Source organism: Aphelocoma coerulescens, chromosome 20, assembly GCF_041296385.1.
Source record: "Aphelocoma coerulescens isolate FSJ_1873_10779 chromosome 20, UR_Acoe_1.0, whole genome shotgun sequence".
Classification (NCBI taxonomy): domain Eukaryota; kingdom Metazoa; phylum Chordata; class Aves; order Passeriformes; family Corvidae; genus Aphelocoma; species Aphelocoma coerulescens.
Window position 1 is genome coordinate 6,642,778 of NC_091033.1, and position 11,654 is coordinate 6,654,431.

At 58.4% G+C, this 11,654-nt stretch overlaps 1 protein-coding gene across 1 annotated transcript; it reads right to left on the reverse strand.

Moving 5' to 3' along the window:
- Positions 1-1,289: 1,289 nt before the first annotated feature.
- DBNDD2 (dysbindin domain containing 2) lies at positions 1,290-8,276 on the reverse strand. The gene is made up of 4 exons (XM_069033956.1): positions 8,120-8,276; positions 3,242-3,397; positions 2,665-2,808; positions 1,290-1,884 (listed from the first exon to the last, which is right to left on the reverse strand). Exons 1-4 carry the CDS (start codon positions 8,160-8,162, stop codon positions 1,676-1,678), a joined length of 552 nt encoding a protein of 183 aa, XP_068890057.1. The 5' UTR covers positions 8,163-8,276; the 3' UTR covers positions 1,290-1,675.
- Positions 8,277-11,654: the final 3,378 nt, after the last annotated feature.

Below are 11,654 nucleotides of genomic sequence, written 5' to 3' on the forward strand. Positions count from 1 at the left end.
CACCATCTCCTATTCTCCCGGTGATGATTTGAGAATGGTGATGATTTGCTCCAGTAGGGAATAAGCATAAAAATTATCCGTCGTGTGGTTGTCACTTACCGGCTGCTGTGACTTGTTGATTGCCCACTTACTTGCTCAGAGCTAAGGTAGTCGTGCAGCATTAACTTGGAACTGACAATGGGATTCAGTATTTGTAAAGAATACAGAGTTACTTTATATCTCTTTTTCCCATGTTGCTAATTAGTGGCATCACATAAAACCAGAAAGTCAGCATGCCCAGAAAAAAAAAAAAAAAAAAAAAAAAAAAAAGGGCATATTTACGTAGTATTGTTGGTTTTGGTTTTTTTTTACACTGGGCAACTCCTTGCAACAGGATACTGGTAGGTAATAAAGGTTTAGGTGCATTTTTGCATTTTGGAAGTGATCAGCCAAATTAAAGGTAAAAACATCCACCCAGAGCTATTAATTACCCTGTACCTAGTTAGGGAAGTCCCTGTGCTACGATCTGAAAAGTCATGGAGCCTGGCCCTTTTTTCTCTTCTTGATCAATTTCCCATCTTCAGGCAGCACATGCAACATATTTATGCTGCACTTGGATATGGGGCACTCCAGCTGGTCCCACAAAGTGTTGGCTGACACAGGAGCAGTGCAGTAATGTCTCAACACCCCCTGGGAAGCAGCCAGGATGAGGAGCATTCCCTGACTTCTGTTGCTTATCTCCCAGGTTCCTTTCCCCGTGGTGACCACGGTTGTGCTGATGCAGGAGCAGGGACAGTGCTTTGGTGGCCTGCAAGTGCTGATACTGGCAAGGGGCCTGTGGCCAGCTTTGTGCCCAACTCCTGTTGGCCTGGCCTGCAGGGACAAAGCACAATGGGCTGTGAAGTGGTACTTCACTCCTGTGGAGCAGCACTGGGGGAGCAGCTGCTGGTGTTCTCTGCTCAGCCCATTTGCGTGGGAAGTCCCCAGTGTGCTCATGGCTGGTGGTTCCAGGTCAGGAGCACCCCAGCCCTGCTCAGGCCAGCTACGTCTGCGTGGCTCTCTCCATCCTGGAGGCAGAGCCCGAGTTGCTCAGCATTGTGACCTGCTGTACCACCAGCCCTTCTCTGCCAAGGTCTGTGCTGTCTGCTGCTGCCCTGGGTGCAGGAACCACCCCAGCCTGTGCAACAGGAGGCTTCATTTGCTCCTGCATGGCACAGCGAGCACACTGGCTTTGCACTGCTCTCTGTCCTGCAATCCACTCTGAACCCTCATCCCCCATGCTGTTTCCTCCCAATGACACACACACCCACTGCTTGGTTAGATCAGTGTTATTTCTCTCTGTGCCATCATTAAGTGCTTGTCTGGACAGAACCTTTGTCAGTAGGGCAGGGGGAACTGGGATCCTAAGGGATGGCTTTCTGGGAATGGTGGGGCTGTGGGATGCTGAGCATATTGGAGGGGGTGAAGCAGGGAGTGTTAGCAGCAAAGCCTGAAGAGTTAATTTTGGGAGCTTACAATACCCTGTCCTTCTCCTTTGGCTGCCAGAAGAACATGTGGAGGGAGAGGAGAGGAAAACCATCTCTCCCCTCTGGCAGGGCAGCAGTCCAGGATGGGGTTTACTGAGCACCAGCAGCTTTCCTTCTTCTGGGCTGACAAGTCCGTACGGAGGAGGCTGGGAGCAGGGCAAAGCTGGCTGCTAGCTTCTCACCACCTGCTCTTTGGGACTGTCCTCCTGCAGGTCCTCCTCATCCGACTGCACCACAGGGGTCTCAGCCCCCTCCTCGCTGGTGTCCAGGCTGTTCAAATCCGTGGAGGCAGAGGACGTGGACGAGATGCGAGACTTGCTCTCGGCTGCATTGGGCACTTTCAGGGTGATCTCCTCTGGGCACTGGCTGGCATCTGCCCCTGGAGGAGAGAGCAGTATGACAACGAGAAAGGCTTTTGGAGGTTTATTGTTGCCTAAGCTTCATGGATAGCCCCTGCAAGACTAATTCCTCAGTGAGCTATGCATTCCTGACTGCTCCCCATGTGGCTGCTGTAGCCATTCCCCACCTCACACCCCCGGCTTGGCTCAGGCCAGTTGCTGCACATTCCTTCCCCGTTTTTGGCAGTGGAGCCTCTTCCATCTTGCCTGAAACACAGCTCAGAGCCACGCTGTGCGAGGCTGTTGGCTGCAGCAGGCGAGGAGGCTTTTGGTTTGACCTCACTACAGTGTGTGAGTGGGGAGGAATGTGCTGGCACCCCATGGTTTCCCTGCAGACCCCAGCCCAGCTCCCTGGGGTCTGGCTGGGAGGTGGAGAGGTTCTGCAGCCTTCCTGCTCAGCACAATGAGCTTTGCAGCATGGTGGGGACCTTGGGAGTTGTGCCAAGGCACTGGCTGCTCCAGAGAAGCTTCAGGATAAGGGAATTTGACCCACAGACTCTGGAAGGTGCCTGGGCTCTTCTGTCTTCTGCAGCATAAGGTATTTACAGGGGTCTGTATGTGTGGGCTGTGGAGGTGGATACTGATGTGGAACAGTGCAGGATGAGGTCCCTCCAACTTCACAGACCCAGCCCCAGTGTCTGCCTTTGGGGGGGTGTGGATCTGCCCACAGGGTGGCTGGGGCTGAGGAATGAGTCAGTGTGGGCATGGGGGGCAGGAAGGGCTTCCAGCCTGGCCCACAAAGGGTTTGGGACTGCACATACCTGGCAGGGACCCAACAATGCTGCTCTCCTCTGTCCCACAGCCCAGAAACACATCCACAGTGTCCTGGTCTGACAGGTCCAGCACGTCCATCTGCTCCAGCATGTCCACATTCACCTCCATGGAGGAAATGCTGCCTAAGGGGGCTGCAGAGACAGAGGCCAGTGAAAAGGTGAGTGGTAGTGCCAGGCAAAGGGCACCATCAGCCCTGTGCAGGCAGAACCCTGAGGAGGGAGACCAGCCTTGCCACAAGGAACTGAATTCTACTTGCTGGTAAGAGGTCCCCAGGAAAATCATGTTTCCTCTGGAAACCCCTGCTGTGTCACTGCAGTCCTTGTTCCTGCTCCAAAATGCAGCCTGCCCGAAGTCAGACTCTACAGGGCGCCAGCCTGGGTACAGTGCCTTCAGTTAAGGGGTGTGAGTAATCCACAGCACACCCACACGCAGCCAGTGTTGTCCCATCTTGGTGCAGGGCATGCATGTCCTGTTTAAACTGGGGATGTCCCACCAATCCCTACCCCCTGTGTCATTGTCCCTTGAAATACCCCCAGCCCCCATGCTGATGCCCACAGCACATACGTCTCCGGTGCTCTATCTGCAGGTGAGACATTGGGAAGAAGAAATCCACATCATGCTGGAAAACCTCCTCAAAGAACTTCTGCCGGTCCCGTAGTTTCAGCTGCTGCTGCTGCATTTGCTCTGCATCCAGGTTCCGCTGGGCCTGCTCCATGTCAGCTGGGGAGAAAAGGTGAAGAGAGTTGGACTAGGCAGGGCTGTCTGAGCCCTTCTGCCTGTCCCAGCTCATGCTGCACGGTTGTGCTGGATGGTTGGTGGTTCCGTTCTGCTCTGCTTTACCAGCACACATTGATTTAGTCACCATGGATAGATGTTACACACCAGAACGGCAGCGTCACCAGCACTTGCTGTGCTGGAGCCTCAGATTCCACCCCTGAGGTGCAGGGCAGCCAGGAATGGGGAGCTCATACACTCTGCTCACAACAGCTGATGGGAATTGTCAAGGGGGAAAGGGAGCTGGTGTGACATCAGCAGCAGTTTGCACACGTTCAAGTTTCAGTTTCCCTGCTACCAAACAGAGGGCTGTCTGTGAATGCTAACGAGCAGGGGAACTCACAGGGTCAAGAGCTGGCCTTAGTGCTCCAGGCTTTCTGGGCTGAAGGATGCATAAGGAATAAAAGGAACTGGCAATCCTGTCACCCCTGCCCGTGCACAGCACTGCCTGTGCACACCCCCACCACCACCGTCGCTATAAATGCAGCCGCACCCACGCTCGCAGGCTCCCACTCACATCCCCGCTCACAGCCAGCTTGGCTTCTGCCTGCACAAACATTTTCATTCCTATAATTCCTCATGCAGTTCACCACCGGTGCCTCTGTCCCCAGCTCACGGGAGGAAGCGATGGGAGCCCTTGAGCTGTTGTTGAAGGAGCTTGTTGCTGTATCTCTGCTCTTGGTAACTTGCTTTTGGGCTGGGTACCCAAAATAGCAAGGACCCAAGTGTCACAGAGAGGCTGTGGTTGGTGGCCCCAGCTGTTCCCAGGCTGGTGTTTGACCTCAGCCATTCCACATTTCCTTTCTGCTGCACTTGGCCCAACCGGCACAAGGAAAATGTGATTATTGGAGCAGGCGGTGTAATAACCAAGGAAACCAAACAAACATCCTGTGCTCTGCCTGAGCACAGCCCAAACCCTCTGCTCCTCCAGGCTGGGGAGGAGGGAACAGAGGGAGCAGCATCCCCACCCTGTCTGGCAGGAACAGGGGCAGGGGCAAGGACAGCAGGGGAGCTGGCTGTCAGCAGCATAGAGTGGCACAGGACTCACATAGGAGAAAGGTGGTGAGCCTGGTGAGATGTTGTGGAGATCAATGTCACATCTTCCTGAGAGCTCTTCCAGGGCTTCTCTGTATCCCGTTTCTGGGGCATCCTTCAGTGAAACCCCATCGTCTGCAGGTGCCTGCCCCAGCGGGCTGGGTTGTGCTGGCAGCACCACGTGGGGATGCACCGTGACTCAGGGCGACTCACCACACACCGCCTTGGAAGAGGCTCTGGTCTTCTTCTGGCTGCTCAGCGTCTTCCTGCACTGCCTGGGGCAGCAATCCAGGCTGCCCGGAGGGGTCTCTGCCTTGGTATGTCTGACCAAAGCACTGGTGCCTGCTCTGGTGCCGAGGGTCAGTGTGCTGTGCAGGGCCCAGCATGGTGGTGCCAGTGAACCTTTCCTCCTGGAAAAGCTGCCTCAGCAGGTGGCTGCAGCCCAGTGCTGCTGGGGTACAGCAAAATCTCCGGCCTCCCTGTGCTATGTGCAGAACAGAATGAAGCCAGGGACAAGAAGAGGGTGATCAAGGCACCAGTTATGGAGCTGTCTCCCTTTAGCAGCTGGCTGTCCCAGGCAGAGCTGTGCTCCCCGGCCCAGCTGTGCTGAATCCATGGCAAACTGCCGCAGTTCACCACACCGAGGAGAGCCCATGGTGCTCCAGCTGTAAGGAGGCTGGGCTCAGGGCAGAGGCTGTGCTGGCTCCGGGATTCAGGGTGGCAGACCAGCTCTCCATGGGACACCTTGCCAAAGGGACCTCAGTGTGGAGGTAAGGAGCAGAGTGTCCAAATCCTCCTGCAGTGCAAATACAAAATGAACCAAAGTGCTCTTGGGCGCTGTCCTGTGTGCCATGAATGTGGCTGATCTGGGCTATTAACGCTCTCCGCGGCGCGTGACCGATACTCGCAGTAAGTGTGCTTGGGGAGAGTGATGACGGCTGCTGGTGGCAGCATTCCTGTGGGCGCCAGGGTTTCTCTTGAGGGAGAAATTAGCAGGACCTGTTTATGAACTTGTTTTCGAGCTCTGGTCGGGGAGTTGGGCACGAGCACTGAGATCCCATTATGTAAGGAACGCCGGCAGCGAGACAGCAGCTGGGGCTGTGCTTGGCCCTGCCTGACCCGTGACCGCGGTGAGAGTCGGGGATGGAGCCTTCCCCCCTCGCAAGGGCTCTTCCGGGCCCAGGGCGAGCGAACAGCCCTGCTAGTGTGGCTGCCCGCCGGCAACCCTCGCCGGCGAAATAAAGGAGCGCGGCGTTCCCTGCCGCGGCCCTTGCCCATGTGACGGCCGGTCACACTCCGTGGCTGTCAGTCGCGGAGATTGTCTCATCCGGCTGGCATGTTCCCACCGCGGGACACGTTCGCACACACAATGCGGCCCCTGTGCACCGTGGGGGATCTGTCGGTACCTGCTGGTGGCCTGGCTTTTATTACTATTGTCATGGTTATTACTACAGCCCGCTCAGCCAAGGGGCTGGAGGCTGATCAGCATTCAGAGCCAGGCGCTGCCCCGCTGGCTGAACCGCCCAGCGCGGCTGCGGCGGCTCCGAGCGCCCCGCTGCCTTCAGATCCTTCCGGCTCTCACGGCTTATTCGCCAGCGCAGCTCGGAGAGGAACTGGGGCCAAACACTGGTGCAGAGTTTTGGCGGGCAGGACAGGGCAGGATCCCCCGCAGGAAGGGCGGGCAGGGATTTCCTTCTCACCTGCTCCTAGGCAGATGCCCGCAGGGTGGGTGAGCTGTGGGCGAGGACGATGGCCCCACTGGTCCCTCTGCCCTGCCAGGGCGCACCGAGGAGCCACCACCCCTCGCGTTGTGTGGGCCCGTGGCCACGCTGTGGTGGGGAAAGGCGTGGGAGGGTTGGCTGAGAGGCAAAGCTCTGTGAGCTCTCCCATCCGCACCTTCGCCAGAGCAGGCTGGAAGAGAAGCAACTCCTGGGATGCAGTTTGGATGGGGCAGGGGCCAGACAGGGCTGGAGGGTGCTGGGAGCACCAGCTCAGAGTGTACTCGGACCCAGCTGCCTTTCTGCTGGGAGGGGATACACTTTTCATCCCTCATGGCCAACGGGATCCCGGCACACCCCCCTCTGTGCCGGTAAATAGGAGGGGTGTGTTTGGGTTGGGAGAAGGATTGTTAGTGAAGGCACAAGGCCAAGAGAGGATGGGAATGGCCTTTTCTTGAGGCCACAGCTCTGCAATATCTTGCAGAGATTTCAAGGGATTTAAAGAAGGTCCTGAAAAATAATATGGGCTATGGAAAGGAGCAGCAGGTGCTGGGGAGGTGAGCAGAGTTTAAGTGGGAGGTTGCTCCAGGCATGGGTCAGTTCCCTGGTGCATGAAAGAGCTGGAGTAGGCTGGCTTTTGCCTTTCTCCCTGAGCCTCCCTGGAGCCCAAACCCCTGACTCTGCTCCTCCAGAGAAGCCTAGTATGTCCCACTGCTCCCAGCTTGCCAGGATGCACCTTTCCCCCCCGAAGTCTGTGAGGAGATGGGTGGGGGACGATGCAGCTTCGCAGCTGCCACAGCATCTTCTGGGATGCTGTGCAGAGAAGGCAAACCTTTCCCTGTCACCCTGCCCCAGCACAACCCCTGTGGAACAAGGATAACTCCCAAGGGCTTTCAGCTCCTTCAGCCTTGGGAGAAGCGGCTGGTGGGGAGAGCTGGCAATGCCCCAGAGAATCACACAGGGTCAGGCTGTGCAGAGATGGGATGCTCAGACGCCGGCTGCCTGAGTGTTAATGCCCTGCACAGTTCTCCATCTGCACGTCTGACCTCGTGTTGCAGCACAGCAAAAAATAACCGTAGCCCTGATGAGAGGAAATGCACCAGGCGAGTGCGAGGGAGGCAGTGGTTTTGGCAGGGCTGCTTGCTGGGAAAAGCAGCGGGGGGGGAATTGGGAGAGAGGACATGGCACCTCGTAACCCCAGTGTGTGCCGTGGTTTCATCGCCTGCACTCCTCCGAGCGATCTCCAAATCCCCTGCGTCTCAGCACTAAAAATATCCCTCCCTGCCGCCCGGAGCTCCTTCCCCGGCAGAGGCTGTGTCATAAGACCCTGCTATTTGCGGGGCCCTGCTTCCTTTCATGCGAGGAGAAGCACGAGAACGGGGCAGCGCGGTGCCCGGGGCACGGCAGGCATGACCCGGGCACGGTCCCTGGCAGGCTGCTCCTCTACAAGCCCCGGCCCCCCGGCTGCCGCTCGCCCCGCCGCTCGCCAATGAGTTTGCTCTGCTCAGCATCCTCAGCCCTGCGGGTATGGGGGGATCCGCTCATTCCGGGAGCCACGGGGCTCCGAGGGCTGCCGATGCCACTTCAAAACAAGCCCGTGACCCAACAGGTTCCCGAGCTCTGCCACTTCCCAAGCAGGTGTCCCTCAAATCCCCCCGGTCCCCGAGCATCCCCGTCCCAGGCACGGAGCTCCGCGGGCAGCCCCTGCCCTAAAGCAGCCGGGCAGCGGGGCCGGCAGCAGGCTGGTGCAGCGGGGGGCTCGGGGGCGGCCGGTGGGGCACAGCCGCTTTGCCAGGGGCATCAGGTGGACGCTGCGGGGAGAATGGAGGGGATATGGCACCCCAGCCCTCCCCGCCCGCCCAGTGCGGTGCCCCCGCTCCCATCCCGCCGAGCCCACCCCGCGACCGGCACTTACCGGGCAGCCGCCGGCTGCGGCTCTGCGCCCCGGGGCCCGACATGCGGCTGCTGCGACCGGACCGGGCCGGGCCGGGCGGGGGGACGGGGCTCAGTGCGGGCCCCCCCCGCCGCCGCCGCCGCTCTCCCAAGCCGCGCTGCGGGGCGGCGCTCGGCGCGGCACGGGGCGGTACCGGCGCGCCCATCACCGCGGCACCGCGGCCGCGCCTCCCGCCCGCTGCCCCGCCAGGGTCCCGCACCGCCGCTGCCGGGGCCGCCGGGAGTCCTGCAGCGGGGATGGGGTCTCTGGCCAACAGGGAGAATCAGAAGGTCCCCGTGAAGGGTCCCTGGCCCCCATGGAGAGAGCAGGGTTCCCATGCGCGGTACCCGGTCCTCTACGTTCCTGGGACCCACGGAGAGTCCCCATGCAGGCAGGGTCCCTGGCCCCGAAGAAGGGTCCCTGCAGAGGGTCCCTCCCCACCACAGCCGCCCCAGGCAGGGATCAGTGCCCGCAGTGGTGGCCTGCAGGTGCCCTGCTCTGGCAGGAGCTTTGCCCCGCGTGGCAGGAGGTGGGCAGGGGGAGGCGGGGGGAAGCAGGGACTCTGCCTGAGCAGGGAGAACAGTTACCATTCATGCTTGCTTTTTCTTTGCTTAACTTCTCAAAATGTCCAGCTCATGCATTCCCCCGAAAGAGAGGACAGCATGATGTATTGATGGGCCAGGGGCTCCCTCCCCATCTCATTCCTGCCCTCGTGAGACCCTTATCCCCAGCAGACCTCACTCTGGGGTGCTTTCTCCCACGTTCAGCCCTGCACATCAGGGCTGCTCCTTGGCAGAGCCAAGGACTTGGCCGCCGCCTCCTTCCTGTGTCTCAGCAGGGTGAGTCAGTGCCTCGCCGTGCCCAGCGCCAGCTCTGCCCGGAGCCTGGTCACTGCCAAGCCGGAATGGGGGACATCCACTGTGCCCTTTGCTGTGGCTGGAAGGGAGTTTCCAGTGTCTGTGGCGTGTCCCGCCTGTCCCGTCCTCAGTGTGTTCCTCTCACTGTCTGCATAACAATAGATAACTGGGTATTGTTTGTATCCCAGCTCTATTTTGGCTACTGTTGCTCTGCAGTCCCCCCTATGTCTCCTGGGTCCTCCTGCTGCCGAAAACGGGCTTTGTGCTGGGGACCCGGAGCCTGCACCCTGGGGCTGGCTTCAGCTTTCACGGCGGTTTTGAATTTTGTCCACATAAATGTTTATCCCTATCCATAAGCACCTGCCTGATGATTTGCATCGTATCGATGATTTGCGGGATGCCAGCACTGCAGTTTGGGGGGGACCAGGCTGCTGTAGCACGAGTGGGGGCTTATGGTCTCTGAGGAGCTGCAGGAACAAATCTCTGCTGGGTGCCTGCCGGCGCTGGCTTGTTCACAGCTCCGTGTGGCCTCCGGGCAGCATCAGCCTGTCGGCACTGTCCCTACTGCCCCCCTGCCCTGCCCGGCCCTGCCCGGCCCGGCCCAGCCCTGCCAGTGGCGGGGCGAGGAGGCAGGGCCAGGGAATTAGCTCAGGTCTCTGCTATGTGACACGTCTGTGTCTTTTGGCACCAGTCACTGCTGCGAGGCGGGGAGGCTGTTTGTGCGCACACGAGTTTTCGGAGCACCCCGAGGTCCCCAGGGCTCACTGCATCCCGAACCCCCGCTGCGGGGACGACACACGTGGGTGCTCCCCGTGCAGAGTGACACGTTCCCAGGCCCCTCACTGTCGTGGCCCCTTCATCCTGCCTTGCCGGGAGGGCGTAGAAAAAGCACTGATATCATCGGCACCGAGCCTGACTCATCCTGGCTCTTCAGCACAAGCCGTGCCGCTCAGCAGGGCACACATTTTATTCCAATTAAACCATTGCAGGAAAGCCAGCTCTACATAATGGTTTTTTTTTTGTTGTTTTTTTTTTTTTTTTTTTTTTTTTTTTTTTTTTTTACTCGTAGCAAAGCGTGCCTGCCCCGGGCCAAAAGGTGAGAGGGGACAAAAGTGACACTGGAGTCAGTGGAGAGTCTCCACTTCTGGTACGGAGCCCTAAGAATTAGTCCTGCCAGAAACCTGCAGGGTCTGTCTCGGCTGCCGCAGCATCCCTGCCTCCCTTGTGCCTCCAGTGCAGGCTCACAGCACTGTCTTGTGTCAGCAGCCCTCGCCCTAACCACAAATGCCCAGGTCACGAGCCCAGGTCGGATTGTCACCTCTTCTCCCCACGACATGGAGTCCAGCTCCAGCCTAAAAGACCCCGGGGGGGCAGCATCAAAGTGCCCCTGTCACTGTGAGAAAACGTAAGGTGACTTGTTCCTCCTGCCTTTCCTGCTCTTTCCCCGTTTATTAGAGGTTTGGGAGGTGAGTCAGGGAGCTGCGGGGTGAGGATGGAACTGGGGAGGAATCGGCAGCTAAGGGAAAGGCAAACCACTTCCAGGCACAGGTGAATCACTTGCTGGTGAAAATACATCTTATTCTCTGGGAGGCGTGCATGGATGGGGCTGGGAGTGAGCTGCAGCTTGACTCCATCAGAAAATTGTGGAGTCAAGAGAAAAACAAGGCAAGGCAAGGCTGCTTTTCCAGTAAATGAGGCGATACATTGCAAAGGAGCAGCCTGCAGCCGGCAAAGCTCCAGCAACCCGTGGTCCTGTGGCTCCCTTAAAAGGGGCGATTTTAGCCTGGGACAGCGGGGAGACAGAAAAGCCATAAACACCCTCAAAGGAATGTGGCTGCCGAGAAACGAGAATCTCCGCAGGCGAGGAGAGGTGGGGGGAGCCCGGAAGGGGTTTGCAGCACCACTCCATGCCTGGAACCAGCCGGTTCCTTGGCCCTGCCCTGTCCCGAGGGGAGGATCCCAGTCCCAGTGCTAACAGTCCCTGTGTGGTGCTGGGGGAGGCTCCTGCCAAGCCCGGGGGGTATCATGTCCACATGTCCTCGGGCCCGATGCCATACAGACATCGCTGTTTGCCAGCTTCTGGCACGAGAACTGGTAAAGCTGGGAGGTCGTGTCCGGATAGCAGGACACCAGCCTTGGCCGAAGGAAGAGCAGGCAGGGCTGGTAGAGGGTGCCTGTCCCAGAGGAATTTCCTCTCCCTCATATCCCACTTCTTTAAGGGTGACTGAGCTATTCTGCAGACTCTGCTCCGAATGCCATGGAGCAGCCCTGTGTCCTGGGGCATTGTGCACGTTCCCGGGAAGCACCCTTGGGGCTGGCTTGTCCCTGCAGGTAGCTGAGGCCATGCGGTGACACCTCTGGGCCAGGCTTTGCCCTGCATGTCCCAGGCTGGTGGCAAATGGAACGTGCCTCAGTAGCCTGACTGAAATCACTGTGCTGCTTGCTTTTCTTCCAGGACTGATGAAGATGCAGCACGTGACACTCATCTGTAAATAAATGTTGTAGTTTGTTGTTTTTGCTGCTCTTTTGTAAAGAAATAGTCTTTGGTTTTCACACCTCAGCTCTTTTTGCATTAGATTTGGGTGTGTACAGTGTTTGCAGAGTTGTGGTTTCCAATTGCTCCAGGTTCCTGGGGCTGGAGGTGTCTGCGTGTGGTGGTG